The sequence below is a fragment of the Rhamphochromis sp. 'chilingali' genome (assembly GCF_963969265.1).
Source record: "Rhamphochromis sp. 'chilingali' genome assembly, chromosome: 9".
Taxonomy (NCBI): Eukaryota; Metazoa; Chordata; class Actinopteri; order Cichliformes; family Cichlidae; genus Rhamphochromis; species Rhamphochromis sp. 'chilingali'.
The window spans coordinates 29,874,643-29,896,504 of record NC_137936.1 but is presented as its reverse complement, the minus strand read 5'-3'; the positions used below and the strand labels follow the sequence as shown (position 1 = coordinate 29,896,504).

Sequence of the window (21,862 nt, the reverse complement as noted above, 5' to 3'; positions counted from 1 at the left end):
TTTAATCTATAATTAACAGCCCTCACTAAACATGTGACTAACACTTAAATCACTTACAAAATAATCAAAATGCTGTTATCATACAAAACCTGCAATAAAGTTACAACAACCACCGCCTTTGCCACTGATGTAGGCCTATAGGTTGTAACTTGCCCTGTATCATACAGACACACCGAACACGTTGCGCTTTTGCGCAATTTGGTCCTGATGTTCCCAAGCCAGGAAAGAAAAAGACGGAGATTCTGAGTTCATCAGATTCTTAGAGAAGGCATTTTATGTTTTGATCCAGGAGCTGAAACTGTACGATGGCCGCTTTTGAACGTATTTCAAGATGTCAGTGCAGTTTAAGCTCTTGTTAGCAGAGTGGGGACCACACACCTGAGAAGGCCTATTTTGCTGTGTGCCTGAGGTAAAATAGTTGTTGTTTTTAAACTATTTTTACTATTAAAATTATTTTACTATTTCCGTTTCATTGTATATTCAGTACATGCACGCGATTTGAGCTATGCTGGTTGCCAAATGCAGTGTTCTGATTGGTCAGATCTGTTAATTCAGATTCGAAACATCGGGAAAATCGAGCTTGGTCGGTGTGAACAGCTGCATGAAGAATAGATGAGTCCGAAAAATACTTACAAATATTACGAAATATAAAATACGCATGAAATATTCGCACAGCTTTTATGTGTGAAAGTTCCTTAAACATGTAGAAAAGTCCAACATGGATCGAGGGGGGAGGGGGGAGAGGCTACGAGGGCGGATTATGAGAAATGACTTTTCAGGAATGTCGGCGCCTCCTACTAACCTGAGAACAATTTTACTTGAATAGAAAAGCTGTGCCAACACGCCTGGAGAAGAAAAAAACAGCTTATGACACGTTACTTGTTGGTATGTTTGCAATACGATAGAGGCAGGGCTTCATTTCCTTTCTGTCACAGAGGAGACAGAAGAAAATAGAGCCGCTATTTTTCTCTCTGACCCAATATCAAATTTTCAGGTAGACTAAGAATAGTTTTAATTCTGTCTTTATATTTATTCTTTACCCTCAGACCTTTACCCACCACCAATCTGCTGGTGAGGGAATAGAAATGACAACAGTCGTTTAAACATTAGTTTATTGATATTGATATTTGACGTAGGGGCTGATACAAAGAGGTCCTAATTACATGTATTTCGAAGGTTGCGCGGCGGAGTTAAATCAACGGATCCTGTGTGGTTACCATAAAACCGAGCTGGTCTACTGAGTGGTTGATCTGCAGCAGAATGAACAGCGCAGGTAAGAAGTGAAATAGCAGGACAGCAGTCACCCTGCACAGACACCGAGTCCAAGCAGGACACACGAAGGATGCAGGGATGAGCTTCTGGTAGTCGGCGCGACTACCAGCAGCAAATATGTTCCAGCAAATGCAAGGTGCATTTTTAAGGTTTCTTTGAAGTTGTTTTTTTTTTTTTTTTTAATTCTGAGACTAGATAAATACAAAAAATTAAATATTCACTGAAATTAAATAACCTGCTGCCTAAACTTCTGTTAAATGGCGACCTGATATCAGTTAACCTGTTAATTGCATCATTTGGTTTTTATTTTCTCTCTGGGATTTATTTGTGCTTGAACAGCTTTACTTATAAACAGAGGTTGTTGTATTTTGTTGAGGAAACAATTCCAATGTGAATATTTTTTTAGTTTTAGGATTTTCCTTTGACCTAAGTCCTGAAAGAAATGATGACTCTGTTTTTCATAGATGGATATACCTGTTTTTTCTAAAATAAACTTCTTTTTTTATTTTTAAATGGGTGCTGGTAAAAGAAAGCCAAAATGATTTTTCTTGTTATGTTAATTGTCAGCATTACCACCTCATTCAATTCTAATATAGCTATCGATATGGATGGATAATTGATATGGGTTAGTTTATGCATTTTATTGGGTTGTAATTCTCTTACACTGTAACATTCATCTTTTGGATGGCGGCACAAAGATTGAAAGAATGTGAGAGACAGGGAGAAAGCTGTATGAAGATGGAAGAGAAAAAGAAACAAACATCTACAAATCTCTACCAAAATCAACATCAAAGTCATAATGCTAAAGTAGCTTCTATTTTGCCCGCATACATATCTACATTCAAGCACCTGAGCAAGGACTAAGCAACTCCACCTACTGTCCATTGTAGATAAAAGCAATCCATGACCTAGGGCTCTGAAGTGTTCTTGTTACAACATGTAGAAGGGGAAATAGGAGCCCTTTCAGTTGTATTCAGCTCTATTGAAATTAGGCTGAAAGACTTTTAAACAAACAAACAAACAAACAAACAAACAAACCAGAATGACTCAGAAGAATAATATCTTAAAGAATACTAAGAACTGTAGAAGGGAAGTTAGACTGCTGACAAGGGAAGAGGTGGAGGAAAGTGAAGCTCAGACTAGGACTTGGGACTCCAGGAATGTCCCACCGTGAGGAACCCCCAGGGCAAACCCAGGACTTGCTAGAGAAATTATATCTCTTGGCTAACTTGTGAGTGTCTCTGTGTCCTCCTGGATGAGCTGATTTGAGGGAAGCCTGGGTTTCTCTGCTCAGGCTGCTGCTTCAGTGACCAAAACGGCAGAAAATAGATGCATGAAAGGATGGATAAGCTAAGACAGATTCTTGAAGATTCGGCAGTCCATCAAAGTAACAAATGCGACTGATGCCTTTGATAAGGGAAAAAGGAATAATTCCCTCTGGAAGGGGAGACCTCTCTTAAACAGAGTGCACCAAGGCCACAGAGACCAGCCCTGAGTACATGACCATACGGTACATTTCCCTTCCCACAACTGCTGAGGCCCAGCTTACACAATACTTATTATCCATAATAAACTTCAATGTTGATGTCATCCTCTGAGTGTTCACCTTACCCTAAGCAAAAACATCCCCCCCGCCCCACCAAAAAAAAGGATAATTAATTAATGCATTAAAAAAACTTAGATGAATTTGAGTTCTCTCTGTGTTAGTTTGAATGGTTTGTTTCTTATTTCTTTTAATTCCAGCTGCATATACCCCTCTCATGCCCACCTCAGCCAACACTTTCAGCAATGCCCCATTCTATGAAGGCAATGTGTCAGCAGGAGGTAAGAAAAGCCCAATTCCTCACATTAATGTTGTTGCATTGACCTAACCTGCTTTTTTTATAGCTTGTTTCATAACTTGAAGATCTTTATCATTGCTGGATGACAGTTCCTGCCCCCTCCGCCTATATGAAGCCTGTAGTTTTATGCAGATGTTTGCCTTTTTAACGAGTAGTTTCGACCAGCGGTCCCCAACCTTTTTCGCGCCACGGACCGGTTCACGCCCGACAATATTTTCACGGACCGGCCTTTAAGGTGTCGCGGATAAATACAACAAAATAAAACTAGTACCGGTACCAAAAAAAGAAGATTTATTCATAACACAAGTAAAAAGACCTAGGAAAACCGAGTTAACGATAAAAACGATAACAAAATAACCCTAAAAACCGATAAAAATCCTGAAAAGCATACATTTCACACCTGAGCCTCAACTCTCGCGGCCCGGTACCAAACGACTCACGGACCGGTGCCGGTCCGAGGCCCGGGGGTTGGGGACTGCTGGTTTAGACTACGTATGTAATAGTGGTATGTGAAAGAGAAAAGAGAGTTGAGAAGTAATCAGTGCTTAAGCTAATCTTAAAACTAGAGAGTGTGTCTGTCGCTCAAAACTCTGCCTCCCATTCTACTTATAGAAACTTTAAAAACTGTGAATCTCTGGGGGAGGGGGGGGGGGGGTTGTGTTTTTGTCATTTTGTATGATGATTTATGTAGAAGTCCACTTTGTTAGTCTAGTTGTCCTGTTTTGAGTTTCTTATATTCCCTGTTTAGTTCCTTGATTATTTAGTATTTTCCCCTTGTGGCCTCTGTGTCTCTCTTTGTGTGTCTGTGTTTATATAGGCTGTGTGAGTTCTTGTGTCTTATTTCCTCCTCATGTTTTATTCTGTTTTCCCCTGGCTGCCATGTTTCCCCATTCAGTCACGTTTCTGTGTCTGTCTGCGTCTCTGTGAATGTTCTCATTACTTCCGGTTTTACTTTCTCTTATCTGTGTGTGCCATGTTTTGTTTCACTTCTCTAACTCTGAAGGTACCTTATCTCATGTTTTATGTTTAGCTTTGCATCCTCTGTCTCGTTGTGTGTAATTAGCCCCAGCTGCGTGTGTGTGCGTTTCCTGTTCTCTCGTCATTACCTGTTAATTGAAGCACTTTGTTTTCTTCTGTCCAGCGTTGCAATCTCCCTCATCCATGGCTGTGTATTTCCCTGTGTGTCTCTTTGTACGATTAGGTTCCAGTATTCCAGTTTAGGTTATTTTCTTTGTGTCACCTACACGCCAGCAAATAAGGCTGTGTTTTTTGAGTTTACTTGAGACGTGAGTGTGCGTTTGGGTCCTTTCCTGCCTGCACACAGCTGACTTATGACAGAATCAGAAATAAACCTGCAGGGTTGCAGTGGAGAACATGTTACAGTTCTGTTCTGATATGTAAATTTATTAACTGTATTTTGCCTTAATTGTGATTTCATGGTGACTTATTTATTTATTACATTTATTTGACTTAAACATGACAGTTAATACAACAACAAAAGGGGGGGGGGGTGTCAAATTTTAATATCAAAAGTAAAATGAGATGCATTACAATATTCTGTCACCATTTTTGGGTGTGAGGTTAACATGCTGGTTTTAATCTTACTGGAATAGCTAACGCTAGCGTGGGCAGAACCCTCTTTCATTCGCACCACAAATTTCTCTGCAGGATCAGGCTTGTTCAGCTGCACACATAATGTAACTTTGTATGAACTGAAGTTTATCTAAAAAAATTGTCATGTTCCACCTTGTCACTGTTTAACCAGTTTGATGAATGAGTCTTCTGAAGGAAGATAATGTGAAATATGATACCTTTCCTTTTAATTCATGCAAGGGCGTAGATTTGGCATGGACGGAAGGGACATGTCCCCACCAATATCCAGCGATTATTGAATTGTCCCCACCAATAATTTGATCTCTTTGAGTAAAGAAAAACAAAACCGATAGAAATAAAAAAAAAAAAAAAAGCGATCTGTCAACCTCTCATTCACCCAGCGGTGCAGAAAGAGTTAAATTACGTTCTCTACTGGAGTCCTATATCATGTGACAAATATAGCCAATGTGATTGGCTGTGCCTTTCAGGGAGCTCTGTTTAGTTTTAGCAGCGGCAATCCTGCGCTGCGAGGACCTGCAAGGAGGAGAGGAGGATGGCAGCAAAAAGAACCTGGATATAAGAAAGTATTTTTCCAAAGAAACCTGTAAGTGACTTAAAGTCAAGTTCACTCATAAAACCTGTCCATCATAATAACGTTACAGGCTATGCAAGGTAATACATGCCAACCCTCCCGTTTTTTCTCGGACAATCCCGAATTTCAGTGCCCCTCTTATTACTCTTTCTGGGTTGCAAAATAAACTTTTAACAAATTTTCAGGCGAGAATGTAGCCGTGCAAACTTCAAATATTTGAACCGGGGAGAACAGCAAACTCCCAGCTCACTGACTTGATAGGGGCAATACCACGGCGCCTAAGCGGCTCAAACACTAAAAAGTTTGATTATACTTTACGAGAACGGAAGACAACAGGGCAAATTGCAATACTTGAAAAGTAGATATTTCATTTAAGGGAGGAAACACTACGAATATGCAAAAGCATTTGAACAAAGTCTGTAAGTTGTAAAAAGCTTTCAAAAAACGCATATAGATTTTGTTTATTAAGCAGTTTCTCTTGTATACAAACATGAAGGAAAAAAAATCCCCTTTGAGGTTAAAATTATGCTAGCTTACTCAAAATTACTCAAAAGCATTGGAACTAAATTTTAGGAACATTGGCAAGTTTTGAGTCTTTTAGAAGGGGAAAGTGTCATGTAAATGTAATCTTAATTTTCTGAGCCATTATTCTGCTGTCATGTCAGTAGGAACTGATATTCCCATAGATGGATATAATCATTTTTCTAAAATTAATAATTCCAAATAAAAATAAATAGAAAGGGAAAAATCTGTGTGAAGATGGCAAAAAATTAAGATGTGGCCAAAGTCAACACTGTACTTATAATGTCGAGGTATTTTCTGTTTTGCCTGCATTCAGTGATGCGTGAAATTGTGTTACACCGTTATCAAATGTCACCTTTTTTTGTTTTGTTTTAGACCAAGCTTAATTAAAGCTGGCTTTTCTGTTTTCGACTTTTTTAGTTCTGCATGTTTGCTGAACGAGGTTCGTGGTATAGGGCCCAAACCTCCTAAGCTGTTCGGTTAGAACTTTAGTTTGAATGAAAATTTTTAAGTTCATCCAAAATATTGGTTTCAATGGTTTGTTTCTTGTTTATTCCAGCTATGTACCCACCTGTCATGGCACCCCAAGCCAACATGTTTGGCAATGTCCCAGGCTATGAAGGCACTGTGCCAGGAGGAGGTAAGAAAAGCCCGGTTCACATAATTCCTCACATTAATGCTGTTGCTGGTACTTGAAAATTTGTCATTGATACAGGAGGTTTCCTGCCTCCTCCCATGCCCATGGAGCCAGTAGCTCCACCCCAACCTGCCCCTGAAAATCCTGAATGGAGGTACGACATATTACCTGTGTCTTTCAGCTGCTCAACAATCAGTAGAATATTCTGGTTTAACACAGAGTTTGTGTGTTTTGTAGCATCCCCTCTCTGTCTGAAAATGCAGCTCGCGAGGCTTTAAAGGAATTTGTGTCGTCTCATTGCTGCTACGGTGACGCACCAGTCACTCAGGGAGTCATCACCTCCATGGAGCCATTCAACACATTTAGGGTGATTAAATGTTCCCTTTTTATAATGCTGTCAGCATCAGTGATGCTGAGGACTGAGTTACCTGCTTTTACTATCTCTGCAACAGACTGGTTTGAACTGTTTGCACTCATAGTTTTCTAAACATTTGACCAAAGGACATAATTGAATGATAATGAACTTTTAAGAATAAACCTGTGTAAGGATTTTTTTTGCTCAAAAACTTGAGGGCTTTTAGTAAGTGTCCAGACCTGCTTAAGTAGTAGTTTGCCAGAACTTTTCATCACACCCTCAAGACTCTTGCAATTAGCTCAAAGAATATGGAATACCGGTTCCAAATACTGGTTTTACCACAAAATTTGTTATGCAGTAATATGATGCCCAGTTATATGAAACCAAATTGGAAATACGTTGTATGTTACAAGTTTAAACAAATTGTGGATTTAATATCACATCTATCTCAGGTTCTACACTTTTAACAGTGAGAGTGAAAATAGTTCTTGTTATTCAATATTTTCACCCCCATTTGTCTCCATCTTATACTTATTTTGACAATAAGATGTTTTTTCTCATTCTACATGTGCATTAATACAACTCTTTCCTGATCCAGAAACAGACTGAAGGCTCATACAGTACCAGGCTGACAGGCAATAGCTGCATGAGCAGTGTTATTACAAAGTCCTTCTAAGTGATGACATCTTGAGCATGCAGAGACAAAATAAAGGCAAATATGTGTTGTCAAAGAGGACAGTCTCAGTTCAAAAAACTGTTTCACATCAGTTTAAAACAAACCTTAACTTGCACATGGCTGACATGTGACCTGAAAAACCTTAAAGTGACATTAAATTGTGAATAAAATCATAACGCCTGTAACGTGTATCTGACACAACAAATATGCTTTTATTTTAACATGTCCAGCTTTTTGCACATGATGCATAGAAACGTATGTTTCACTTTCACTCTGATGTGAAATATAGAGAAATTAGCACAGTAATGTTATCAACAAATCCAGTTTCTCTCAGTAAAGTCTGTTTTTTGTTCCTTAGTACCGTCTGGAGACATTCACTGAGTCCAGGTCAACTGACTGGGCCCACAAACCACATGAAGGTAAACGCACATTTTCATTTTGTTAAATCAAAACCTGATGTGGAGCCATTAAAATGGTCATTTTCATTTGTTTCCTTGAGCCACCATGTTCTGTTATTATAGAGCAAGGCTGGATGCTTTTTAATCTGATGGTAGAGTTTTGTTGTTTCCTGTTACCAAACCACATTTTTCACTTTGTTCTTGACCACACTCAAAGTTTATGGCCTTGTGAGGGATTAAAAACAATAGTGTGATACTCAGAGCCTATTATGAATCAAACTCCAGAACAACTGATTAATCAATAGTGTTTTACCTGAAAGAGTTAAACCTGGAAACACTTGCTTTTGTTTTCATAATAATGAAATGCCTTTTTTATTAATCCTTGCGTAAACCTACTGACAATGCAGTAACTTACTATACTAGTAGTTTATTGACTGTCATTTTCTGTGATCTCGTGTATTTAAAAGGTGAGCCTGCTGACTTTTACGCCCAGCCCGCTCCACGACCATGGGAGGTCCAGGCCACACCCCCCAAACATTTCAGTGACCACACAGAGAAGATCCGGGTGCCCTACACGTCCTCCGTCAAGGTGGCTGAATAACAAAAGCTATCTGTCAAAGTGCTGGGTTACCTGCAGTTTGGTTCTGAGCTTTAAGCTTGAAGACATATATACTTAAAGAATGGGATACTTGAAATCTGTGAAGATTTGAGTTCCTGAATGAGCTGGTTTCTAACATAGCACGAGGTGTCAGTGCTATAGCCACATGTAGTTTTCACTTTAGCTGGAGCTCTAATTAGAAGTTAAACCATGAACACAAACTGTGTGTGAGGAATCTAAGGAGAACTCCCCATCAGTGTGATTCTGAAAAGTTTTTACCTTTTACTCATTTTTAGCTTTTTTTGTGTGTTTGTGTTTAGCAATGCCACACGTGCAATGCAGCAGGTACTGAGCAATGCAAGGAGTGCAGTGGAAGTGGAAAAGTAAGGAAACTCTCAATAGTAAATAATAAGACATGAAAAGTCTGATCAAGGTACAATTAAAACATTTGCTTATTTGTGTCGTTGTAGAAAACTTGCCCGATGTGTAATGGTGCGGCAAAGTCCGATCCAGCCTGCACTCACTGTAATGGCACAGGCAAAGACAGGTACTGAATGGTCACACAAACTGAAAATAAAACAGAAAAAATACCAGTTTCAAAGCTTACATTTTGTATTATCTCCATCTACCTTTTTCTTTTTAAACATGCAAACTAATAACGATACGCCGAATTAAACAATTACAATTGAAATGATTCAGTGTTAATAAATTGGGATCAGACCTCCTTTTTTTTTTTTTTTTTTTTTAATGTTGGCAAGCAAGTACAAGAATTGTCTCCTGAAATTCATAAATTTTAGATTCTGATTATTTTGAATTTGTGTTTTCAAATAATTTATTCACTATTAACATTTTAAAGTCAAAAACACAGCTTAATATATTGCAATTTGATTAGATCGTATTTGCATGAAAATGTTGGGGTTATGAGCCTGTAGAAAATAATGTCAGTAGGGATTGTTGGCCCCTATAGGTGAATTTCTATTAATAAAACTGTTTGGACACCCCTGTACTATACTATGGAGCCTCTACCTCACGTTTTCCCCTTCAGATACAGGTGATCCAATCAAACGCAACAATACACAGTTTAAACCCCACTTCCGCTTAGAACTATTTGGTGAGCTGTGCGAAGTAGATATCTACTTATCAGACTCAGAAAACAGCCAGCTGGGATGATGATGGACTTTTTCTCTATACAGGGAATGAGGTGACTCTTTTACATGTACTGAGCAGAGCATGAGACTTTCAGAGTTTGAGGGTTTATAAACTTGTGAAAAAAAGGCTTCATAACGTGTTTGTCAGCATATGGACTGCAAGTTCTAACATGAATAATGAATTGAATTACAGTCAGTTAAGGGCTAAGCTTTTCACTCAGGCATTCGTATGGTCCTCTCTGTTGATCAATCACAATAGCTATTTATTTAGTAACTTTAGTTTTTATTCTGAAGCTGTGGTGCTGAATGGCTTAATGAAAATTGGAATGGATTCAGACAACGCCCTTCTCAGACACACACGCACACACAGAGTCATGTCATCAGTACTGTCATGGGACAGTGTCAGTTTATTTCAGGTGGTTTGAGACACCTCTGGGAGGCTTGCAATGCCCTGCAGCATGTTTTTCCTGGGCTACTTGTGTGTCTGTCATTTTCTCAGAACCTACCAAAGTCATAACTTTTAGCCTATTTTTTTTCCTTAGCAGTTTTTCTCTTTCTTTTCAAGAGTCCACCGAATGAATCACTTTTTCTTCTTTTTCTGCATGTCCATTCATTTTCTGCTTAAATCTCTGCTCATGTTCTCAATGATGCTTTATTTTACTCAAATTAAAAGCAAAAGTAGAAGTGTTACAAAAGCAAGAAAAGCCTCATTAAACAATTGTTTTATATATGAATGTTTTATAAAATAAAGGGTTTAACAATTTAAAGAGTGAAATAAAATGCTGTTGTTGCTATTTGTTGCTCTTCTATCTGACGCTACGGACTCAACTGATCATCTGTCTGCTCCCATCTGCCATCTAGTTATCCCACAATAACTGGGAAATGATCATCTGGCCCAATAAATATGAGCAAAGGAAGAAATCAGTCAAAAAATGTTCAGCAGGATGTGAAATCATAAGTTACTTTTATTTATTTAACAAACTTTTAAAAATACATTTGATAATTAAAGTCTTTTATGAGTGTAGCCTGGTTGAAGATGAGCAGCAATATTGACAAAATAAGCATACACATATCGACAAAATAAACAAATATCAGATTTTTTTTAAAGTTAAAATAAAATCTAGAGAATCGATAATGGTCAAGACTGAGTCAAACATATTTAAATGATTTTATTCACTTCAATGTGGACTTTAGTAACAAAGAAAAAATTGGGAAAAGATTTGTATGTCTATAAGTAACCAAAAATAATGAGTCATGTGTCTGTGTGTGTTTAGGTGTACAAAGTGTAATGGTAGTGGGAAAAAGCAATGTGAAACCTGTAAAGGAAAACATCAACTGCTGACCTACATTGAGCTCAAAGTGGAATGGTGAGTACAACAGCAGTTTCAACATTCCTATATTTCCTATGATTCCTGTATGAAGATTGGGTTCTTCAAGTGTGTTTTAGGTGTCATTTGTAAAATTCAAATGGTCCTGGAGGAGGTTGCAGAAGTATATAAAGACACTTACATTTGAACTCAATTTAACTCCTTTAAACGGTTTAAATTTGTTTCTAAAGCCCTTGAAGCCAATTTTATGCTACATGTCCTGGATACTTGCAGAGTTAATTAAGGATACTTAAGGTTCTGTTTGAGGTCTGTTTGTTTTGACAGATATTCGTGAATTATGTAGAGGAAAATGGTACATGGAGATGTTTTAAAAGGCTTTGAAAAGTCAATGCAAATTAGTTGGTTCTTTTTTTTCCTACCTTAAATATTTTTTGAGGTACTTCCACTGAAATTTTAGAAAACATTAAATATCTTCCACAGACTACTGATGGGGTCCAGTCCTTAAGGATAATACACGAGCCCTGCCCACGGTTTTAGTTGTACTTGAGGAATAACCAGTTTATGAAAACAAAGATTTTATCTTTCAGTGACAGAGTTGCTTAAAGGCTTAAGAGGCCCATATATTTCTGCAGATATCTGACATACAGTATAAACAAATTTTAAAAATCAAATAAGGAAACAAGAGAAGAAATTACACATGGTCATTGTTTCGTTTTACTATCAGTAAAAGTATGTAGCATGTAAAAATATAGCATTAAATTTGAAAGCCATATTTGAATGATAATAAAAAAATTTCTTGATCAGTGGGCACCCCAATATTATTAACAACAGAGATTTATCTGATGTAATTTATCCTGAAATTGAGAAAATTCAGGTTTCGTGAACATTCAAAGCACTGTTGCAAATCCATTATATTCAGTCACTAATAATAATAATGTATACTTTATTGATCCCCGTGGGGAAATTACTTGTTTTTCTCTGCATTTGACCCATTCACTCAGTGAAGCAGTGGGCAGCCACTAAGCAGGCGCACAGGGAGCAGTGTGTAGGGACGGTACCTTGCTCAGGGGTACCTCAGGGTAGCCGTTCAGCGGATTCGAACCTCCGATGTGGTGGCTTACACTGCGTCACAGCAGGAAGATCCTGAGTTCATCTCCATAATCTGGTCAGGGCCTTTCTGTGTGGAGTGGAGTGTTCTCTGTGGGTACTCAGGCCTCCTTTCACAGTCCAAAGACATGCAGTTACTGGTCGTGATTCTAAATTGCCCTTAGGTGTGAACGGTTGTCTGTCTCTCTGTGTTAGAACTGCAACAGACTAGCCGCCTGTCCAAGATGTACCCCACCTCTTCCCCTTGCACTCATGCAACCCTGCTAAGGATAAGCGGAAGAGAATAAATGTTTTTTTGAGTGTTGCTTTGGTGCCCTCTAGTCAATAAAGATGAAAATTACATGCTGCGAGTTTAAACTGAAAACAGTAGAAACTTGATTGGTTAAAACTTGAAATGATTGATTCATGTAATATTGTATTCATCAGGATGTAGAGTGTGTGTTAAATCTGTATTTTATATTTGATGGATACAGCATGAATATAGTTCATATCTGTGTGTTTGTGTTTAGGAAAAACCATGTGGAAGATCATCTGGTGGAGCAGAGCTGTGGTCTGAAGAGTGATAACCTGCGCTCAGTAAAAGGGAAAGAGCTGTTCAAGAGCAGCCAGAACCTGGTAAACACACACACACACACACACACACACACACACACACACACACACACACACACACACACACACACACACAGTGTTGGGAAGGTTACTTTTAAAATGTATTCCATTACAGAGTACAGAATACATGCCCCAAAATGTATTGTGTAACATGTTACGTTACTCAATGACAGTAACGTATTCTGAATACTTTAGATTACTTAATATATTATCATGCTTTTTACAACAACGTGAATGTACTATTGCTGTGTGATTTATTACTATTACTGAAGGTCCGCGACTCCGAACTGTAGTAAAGGGACCTCTGACTAATACGGCGGGGTCCCTGTCGGCTCGTAGCCGAAAAATAGCTTTACTTTGTTGTGTGGGTCAACTTTTCTTGCGAGAGACAGAGAGAGGCGTTGAAAGGCTGCTCCAACGGAACTTATTGTTTTCGGAGGAAAACACGAACACAGTGTACAGTCGAGTCTTAATAGCTTACTTACAACTGGGCTCGTCAGGCACTCTTCTTGGCTGCAGTGGTTATTATTATATTTACATGCTTCCAGCTCCCGTTTTTCCTCGATGACAACTCGTACCTTTCCACTCCCCTTTTTCTCCCTCCTCGCGCTCACAGACACATAACGTGTATGGCAGTCCATTCTCCCTGCAACACGGACTACACTGCCCATGATGCTACATTCTTTAGAGCTATGCTTGTAGCATTCTGCCTGTTAGCTTAGCACAACAACAACAACAACGAAAAGGCGCTCTCTCACCCAGGAAACACACAGTCGCAGAGAGAGAGAGAGCGTCGCCCTGTAACCATGGCAACCGTAACGCTGCCGCCTGGAACGACAGAACGTAGCTGTCAAACAAAACCCAAACAGTCCTGACCCGCGACAAAATGAAACAGGAAAGTACCGCAGTGTAATCCATTTATTTCAACAAAGTAACTGTATTCTGAATACCACCTTTTTAAACGGTAACTGTAACGGAATACAGTTACTCATATTTTGTATTTTAAATACGTAACGGCGGTACATGTATTCCGTTACTCCCCAACACTGCGCACACACACAATGTAGCTTCACTTCGAATCCTAATAAGATTTTTTTTTTTTAAATACCAAAATTTCATACAAAAAACTACATCTCAGTAATTTCACACAGTAGTTTGGAATGTTGTATTCTATGTTTGAAATGTTGAAATAATCTCCATAAATTAAACATAAAGCCACTGCAGGAACTCACCTCAGGCAGGTGTAGTTGAGATAAATGTAAAGGAAAGGTTGGGGAGAAGGAAAACACATTGCTGGGGTTAGCGGTGTGAATATTGTGAATTAAACTCTTGCTTCTCTCAGGTCTACCCACTGCTTGGCTTTCCAAACCCAGCAGTCTCTCAGGCCTCTGAGCGTCTGATCAAAGAACATCAAACTAACTATGGCAAAACCTCCAGGATTCTGCAGCAGGTAGGCCGACACACAGCTCAAAAGAAAAATTATCCAGATCTTCTCCAGTAGTGGAGGGAAAGAAAACAGCTATCCTTGTTCCATCAGCAGCTAATTCTAGTTGAAATATAATTGATTCGAGCTGAAATTCCATTATTTGTAGTTGAAGCAGCAAGGAAAACGTGCAAAGTTTACTTTAGAGTTTTGAGTCTATAGGCTATAGTGTAGTCACCCCCAGTGGCCAGCCTGTGCTGGTGTGCCTGTGTTAATCTGCAATTTATTGCTTTGCTCTGCAAAATATTTAACTTAACTGATTCCTCAGTTAGTCAATAGAAAAATCAATAGACTGTTCAATTACTAAAGTTATCAACTGCTACAGAAGCTCGAGGGATAAGGTGACCTATAAAGATAACTAAAGCCATCTTGAATGATTTGATGGTGGTTGAAGAGTTAGCTGTTATATAAACACTCAAAAGGGGAATTAATTGTTGGAATTTTTGTTAAAGAAAAGGACATAAAGGTTTGAAGCTGGTCGATTGAAGATTAATACAAATCTGAAATGTGGCTAAGAAAAGTGCTCATTTCTTTTACTCCTGCTTTCAGTCAATGCTAAGCTAAAGTATTCTGACTCAAGCTGACCCGCTCTGATGCTGTTGAAAGTTTTCCTTTAATACGAATCCCTCCATCTCTCTCTCTTTCAGAGGCAGACGGTCGAGCTGATCCCCATCACTCAGGTGAACTACAAGTGGAAAGACAAGAGCTACGTCTACTACGTGTACGGCAACGAGCGCAAAGTCAGTGCTGATGACTACCCAGAGACCTGCTGCTGCGTCATCCTGTAGACTCACAAATACACACAGCTCAAAGCAATTAAACATGTACTCATCAGTCTTCCTTTTTCCATATATAATGATGATTCATTTATTAGGGTAAGAAAAGCAAACCATACCTGTGTTAAAAAGTAATAGAATGTAATGTTCTGTTCAGCATTTTATTAAAATTAAAAAATTAAAATAAAAACTCTATACTGACAGTTAAAGTTGGTGCTGGTAATGTCACATTGTGAGCAATTTACTGTAATTGATGGAAACGTGAATTCTGCTCTCTACCATAAAATTCAGAAGCAGAATGTCCAGCCATCACTTTGGGTTGTGAAGCTCAAGCACACTTGGCTTATGCAGCAGGACAATGTCTGAAATACAATAGAGTCTACCTCTGAATGGTAAAAAAAATAAAAAAATAAAAGAACAAAAAGTGAAGGTTTTAAAGTGACCTAAGAAAAGTTTGGACTTATATCAGATTGTGATTTTTGCCGTTCATGCTCAAAAACTCTTGAGCGTGGCTGAATTTAAACAATGCTACAAAGAGCGGGCTATTATTCCTCTACAGCGATATGAAAGAGTCATGGCCAGTTATCACAAATGTCTGACTGCAGCTTTTTCTGCCAAGGGTTGCACAAGCTCTTATTAAGTTTAGGTTTAGCGGCAACTGCTTTTTACCCCTTAAGCATAGAAGGCTGATGGGGTATCGTTGTCACCCCACCGGCCAGGCATGTGGTCGGGTGGTGTGGACACCAAAGTTTGTGAATGCAATAACTCAAGAACGAGGCACTGTAATATCTTAAAAATTGCAATTCTTCATTAATCCCTGAGGACGTTATATAAACACCTGCACCACCAGGAATTGAACCCAGGACACAAGAGTTGTATTGTATTATGCCACTACACAAGCAAAATAAGCTCGGCCTGACACCATACCGTGCATCTACTAGGAAACTGAGGGTTAGCACTGGCGGCTGCCAGTATTTTTCACGTAGTATCAGGTAGGTTTGGTTAATGTTTTTCCCTTGATGAATGAAATCATCAATTAAAAAGTGTATTTTGTATTTTCTCTGGTTTGTGTAGAATTAAAAGGTTTTTGATTTGAAACATTGAAGTATGACACATATGTTAAGAAGTAAGATATCAGGAAGGGGGTGAATACTTTTTCACAATAATGTAAGTGGTCAAGCTAAAGGAATAATTGTGATATTTCACATCTTATAATGCTTCATTTAGAGCTACTGTAGCCATACAACCCAGTCTCATAGGAAAACATAACAGACTGTGGGGATTATATCATTTTATATCATGTTTATTCTCTTATATCCTTTTTATTAAGCTTTGAGTAGCATTTGATTACAACATTTATTCAATATATATTACACATATAGTTTCAAGCATGTTATTACATATATTGTAAGAATGTGCTTATGAAAGAGTTGGCCTTCTGTCTGGTAAGAGGTTACAAGCTTTATCTGGTGAGGTGAGACAGAGTGCAGTGAGGTCGAGACAGTTCGCCTGCATACACAGACAGTATATAGATTCATTTCTAGGTTAGAGTTAAGACATATTTGGCTTGTAACTGCATTTTGTGCCTGCATAAGTAACAGTTTTTGTAGAATGTGTTTCTGATGTTCCAGAGATAAGCGAGAATAAGAAGATCAAGATCACCTGGCGTGGAGACGGAGAAAATGTCTTTTTGAGTGTGTGTCAAAGGTTGTCAGCAGAAGAGCTGTGGTTACTGTAACTTATGCATGTTATGTATCTGCTTTGACGCATGAGGGGGCGTTATACCCTGACATATAAAAACATTTTAAGTATGCTGTTTTGAAGGGATTTATGCTGAGGATTGTGATGGTGTATTTCCTTCACACGTGTTTAATAAAATCATTGTTTTGACGCACTTGGACCAGCAGTTGTTTGTCTCACACCTCAATCACGAATCGGGACAAGACACTTTGCTTCTCCAAAAAGTGAAACGGACAGGCATGCAGAAGTTGCATCACCAGCAGGGGTAGATAATAATAATAATAATAATAATATTAAAGCCACCAAGTCAGTAGTGAACAAAAAACATATGATGTACATTCCAATGTCCTTAATCACCAGAAATGATTAAGCAGGGCAGATAATAATATATATTTATATATGTAAATAAGTTCATAATGTCTGTTTAAACACTTTCCTGTGATTATTTTCATGTAGGCTTGAAATAAAATATCTCCCTCCGCTGTTACTGCAACTTACTGCAAGTTCTGCATGCGTGTCCTTATCATACTTTGGAGATATCAGATGAAGATGATTCAAATTTTTGCAGGGACTTAAGGACATTTAAATTTTTTTATATAATAGAGAATTATGAATATAATATGTACCTTCACACGATGTTTATGGCAAGTCGCTGTAAAAAAAACTGCAGCACTTTGTGAAGGATGGCTACATTTGGGCTGGGTTTATTCACATTTACAATAACAGGAAATGTTTACTGTTGGTGATTTTTGTAATATAATGATGTTGCCAATCAAACTACTATCCTATAGTTACCAATTGCTGTACACTTACTTACTCTTTCTTACTGCCCACTTAATTTCACTTCCTGTGGAAGGTTTTTGCTATGCTCTGAAGGCAAAAACCAGCCTCATGTGCCTCTAACTGAAGGTGTTTCTGTGTTACCAAAAAGTTTACTCCAAACATGTGCCAGTATGTGCCACTATAGCGTCTTCAGCATGACAAGAAAACATCCTTTTATCCATCTAAAACTTTCAAAAACAATGATGTGCTGCTTTCTGTATGTGTGACTTCAACTTTAAACAATGTGTGATTAAATGTTTCCTCTAGAGAAAAATCTGACTAATCACAGTTGAAAGGTGAAATAAAAACATGAGATGATGGCATTAGCCTGTGGGTTAACCTCTTAATATGTTGCCTTTATGTAACCAAGGTAACATCTGACCCCACTTCCGGAAATCCCTTCATCAGAATCAGAATCAGAATCAGAAAGGGGTTTATTGCCAAATGTTGAGCAGGTTTACAACATTAGGAAATTGCTGCGGTGCTTCAGTGCAAACATAGTGTCATAAATAGCACTTAAATAGTGTCATAAATAGCACTTAAATAGACATGAAAAAATAAAAGTAGGGATAAGAATTAAAAGTGCTACGTAGAAAGATATGTGCATGAGCTATACATGAGATATATACATGAGAATAAGAATTAAGAGTGCTACGTAGAAAGATATATACATGAGTGCAGGTGGTGATCAGTGCCAAACATGAAATGATGCAGTGACACAGCGTAGGGTCATGTGTTAGTGGTGGGAACAGTCATGTGGTTATTGTTCATGTGTCCAACAGCAGAGGGGAAGATCATTGTGGTGGGAATGAACTCTGTATAACTTCCGGGTCAATCTGCTGCACCTCCCCTACTACATGTCATCCCAGAATGCATTGTGTGCATTGTGTCACTTAACCACTGCCTAGGCATGCTGTAAAATGATTCAAATTAATAAATTATTCTTAGTTTTATGTAAGGGGATGTTCTAACACTTCTAAAATATGTTACAACCCACCCCACCTCTTTATTAGTCCTTTATTTATCCAGGTAAAATCTCATTTCGAAGAGGGACCTGGCATCATGGCAACAAAAGTCACATACCACATAGGTATATAACATTTAAAACAAATACAATATCCCATACCAACATGTGTAAAATATACAATAACAGATCAAATTAAGAGTACATTAAAAACAATCACACTGAGTAAAAGAGCTGTTCTCTCGTTAATGAATCAGACTTAAACTCTCCCAAGGTAACCAATTCTGATAATTTCAGTTCCTTCTGCAGATTATTCCAGGAAGCAGGGGCAGCATATTTAAAAGCCTTTTCCCCCAATTCTTTTCTGATTTTTGGGACAATCAATTGTATGATATTGTGCGAACGAAGGCTGTATTGGTTGTGGTTTTTACACATATACACACATAAATAAGATGGAACCAGCCCAAGGAGAGATTTATAGATAAAGATCAACCAATGGGAGAGTCTGCGAATATGCAAAGATGGACATTTAGCAGCAGCATACAAAGAACAATGATGTACACGATTTCCAAAGCCAGTAATAAAACGTAAAGCACAATGGTACACAGTATCCAGCCTCTTTAGGTAGTGGGCAGGTGCATTCATAAAAAGCAGGTCACCATAATCCAATAAAGGTAAAACGGTTGCACGAATCAAATGTTTTCTCACTTGGAGGGAGAAACAGGATTGGTTTCTAAAAAAGTAACCTAGTTTTAGTTTTAACTTCGACACAAGCCTTTGAATGTGAGTCTTAAATGGCAAATTCTGATCTATAATGATCCCTAGATACTTGTAAGATGTGACCATTTCAATTTCAGTTCCTTGAATTGTTTTAATCTTAGGAGACGTAGCTAACAACTCTTTGCCATTTGAGAATAACATGAACTTGGATTTCTCTGGATTTAACACCAACTTAAGTTGAGTTAAATGGGACTGAACGACGTCAAAGGCAGACTACAGAAATTGCAGGGTTTGTGCTACTGAAGGGGATGAACAATAAATAACTGTATCATCTGCATAAAGATGAAATGCTGCATTTGACAAATTATCACAAAGGTTGTTTATGTAAAGAGAAAATAGCAATGGCCCTAATATGGAGCCCTGCGGAACTCCTTTGGATACTGGGAGAAAAGAGGAAGAAGACCCAGCAGCACGGACACACTGTTTTCTTGCTGACAAGTAATTTGAAAACCAACTTACAGCATTTACAGATAGACCAATATTGTTTAGTCTATTTAATAAAATAGCATGGTCAACTGTATCAAAAGCCTTTGACAAGTCAAGAAAAAGAGCAGCACAGTATTTTTTGCAGTCTATTGAATCAACGATGTCATTAACCACTTTAATAGCATCAGTTATTGTGCTGTGTTCTTTTCTGAATCCTGACTGATGTTGGGAAAGAACTGAATTTTTGTCCAAAAAGTCTTTCAGTTGTTCACTAATGAACTTTTCTAGAACTTTTGCTAGAACACACAATTTAGATATGGGCCTGTAATTATTAACATCTGAAGGATCACCTCCTTTCAGCAAAGGGAGAACATAGGCTAAGATTAAAAATTTAAGTTATTGGTTCTGCTATAAAATCTGCAGCCAACTTAAGAAAATAGGGATCAAGTTGATCTGGTCCTGCAGATTTATTTAGATCCAACAGATTTAAAGCCCTGTGGACCTCAAAAACCTTTAGCGGAGAAAAACTGAAGGGTTGGACCACAGATTCAGTTTGAGTGGTTGCAGAGAGAGCCTCTTGTTGAAAGCTGTTTTAAATCTGGATATAAAGATTCAAATAGAGATCCTGAAGAAACAAAATGCTCATTAAAGCAGTTTAGAATGTCACATTTCTCTGTTAAAGTACAGGAGTCTTTTACAACTAAAGTTGGCATCTCATTTGTAGTTATGTCCCCATAAGAAGATTTTATTATTTTCCAGAATTTTTCAGGGTCGTTCAAATGTTTAGTAGTATTTGAAAGATAGAATTCTGATTTGGCCTTTTTAATTAAGGAAGTTGAACGGTTTCTGAGCTGTCTAAAAGTCAGCCAGTCCGCTTCAGATTTGGTTTTTCTGGCCTTAGCCCAGGCAGCATCCCTTTTTTTGAGTAGACTGGAGAGCTGAGGAGAAAACCAAGGGTTGTTTCTGCATTTTACTCTAAATTTGCAGATAGGGGCATGTTTATTTATAATTTTGATAAAAGTATCATATAAATAATTCCATGGCAGCTCAAGATCAGTTAGGTAGATTCTACTCCATTTATAGTCCCATAAATCATGAAAGAAAGCTTGCTCACAGAAATGCTTAAAATCTCATTTAAAAGCTATTTGTGGCCTTGATTTTGGGAGCTTCGATTGTCTGACTACAGCTACCACACAGTGGTCACTGATATCATTTGCGAAAACCCCAGTGTGAGAATATTTATATGGCATATTAGTTAAAAATAAATCAATAAGTGATGACTTTTCTGGGCATTTAAGATTTGGACGAGTTGTGCTGTAAATTAGTTGTGTGAGATTATAACAACGACAACTCATCTCTGAGCTCTGGAAAGCTGGCATCAAGGCTGAGTTGATGTACAAAAAAAACCCCTCAACTGCTGAGTCAGCTGCAGTACTGTGAGGAAGCAGGAATCCCCCTCATGGCTATACTGGGAGAACAGTAGCTGAAGGATGGAGTGGTGAAGCTGTGTGTAGTGGCAACCAGAGAGGAGGTCGATATATCCAGAGCAGATCTTATCAGTGAGATCAAGAGGAGAACTGAGGCTTAGCTGCTTCCTGCTTGTTTAGCCATAAACCAGCCGCTTTATCTCATGGGCTCTTCAGAACCGTGTACAGAATTCCTGTCATCAATTGTTTAGCTAACTGTGTTAGCATAGTTACCCCGAGGGGGTGCATCACAGTTTATCTATGAAATCAGAATTTAATCTCCTGTAAGCCATATCATTTTATCTGCAAACAAAGTTTTGTGTTGTTACATCAAAATCCCTTTTTCTCAATAAAATCTGCATGCCCTATTTCTAGCCCTTAAGTCAGGGATAGAAGTGGGTAAACACTGAAATGATCATATGACTCCTATCTTATTGTTGATTGATGGCATTGGGGGTGTTGCAACTGTCCCCATGTTGCAACCATACCCCTCTACCCTGTCCAGGTCTCTCTTGGAAATTAAGGATTTTTTTTCTTTCTTACATATAATTTACATTTTTATTTTGAAAGGAGTTTTTTTCTGGAAAATTGGGTCTTTTGCAACTAAAGGTTATTAGAAAATGCACTCAAAGCAGGTGCTTTCAGGTTTTGCCAAAAAAATTATTGATATTCAAACAGCTGTAAACAGGTTTTTAGCCTATAATCTGTCAAACAAATGTCACACAA

The 21,862-nt window shown here is 38.2% G+C and overlaps 1 protein-coding gene across 5 annotated transcripts; it reads left to right on the top strand.

The window, feature by feature from the left end:
- The first annotated feature begins 238 nt into the window (after window positions 1–238).
- Window positions 239–15,131, top strand: LOC308402145 (protein SSUH2 homolog). 5 transcript variants are annotated; one of them, XM_080890774.1, is made up of 14 exons: window positions 239–409; window positions 1,177–1,273; window positions 3,016–3,096; window positions 6,380–6,460; window positions 6,536–6,611; window positions 6,695–6,824; window positions 7,847–7,907; window positions 8,354–8,475; window positions 8,805–8,867; window positions 8,955–9,031; window positions 10,907–10,999; window positions 12,577–12,682; window positions 14,022–14,129; window positions 14,810–15,131. In XM_080890774.1, the coding sequence occupies exons 2-14, from the start codon at window positions 1,261–1,263 to the stop codon at window positions 14,948–14,950; spliced, it is 1,152 nt and encodes a 383-aa protein (XP_080746900.1). In that variant the 5' UTR covers window positions 239–409; window positions 1,177–1,260; the 3' UTR covers window positions 14,951–15,131. The 5 variants fall into 5 exon arrangements, with proteins under 5 accessions (XP_080746900.1, XP_080746898.1, XP_080746897.1 ...); XM_080890772.1 differs by lacking the exon at window positions 239–409 and adding an exon at window positions 749–885; XM_080890771.1 differs by lacking the exon at window positions 239–409 and adding an exon at window positions 855–994.
- The last annotated feature ends 6,731 nt before the right edge of the window (window positions 15,132–21,862 follow it).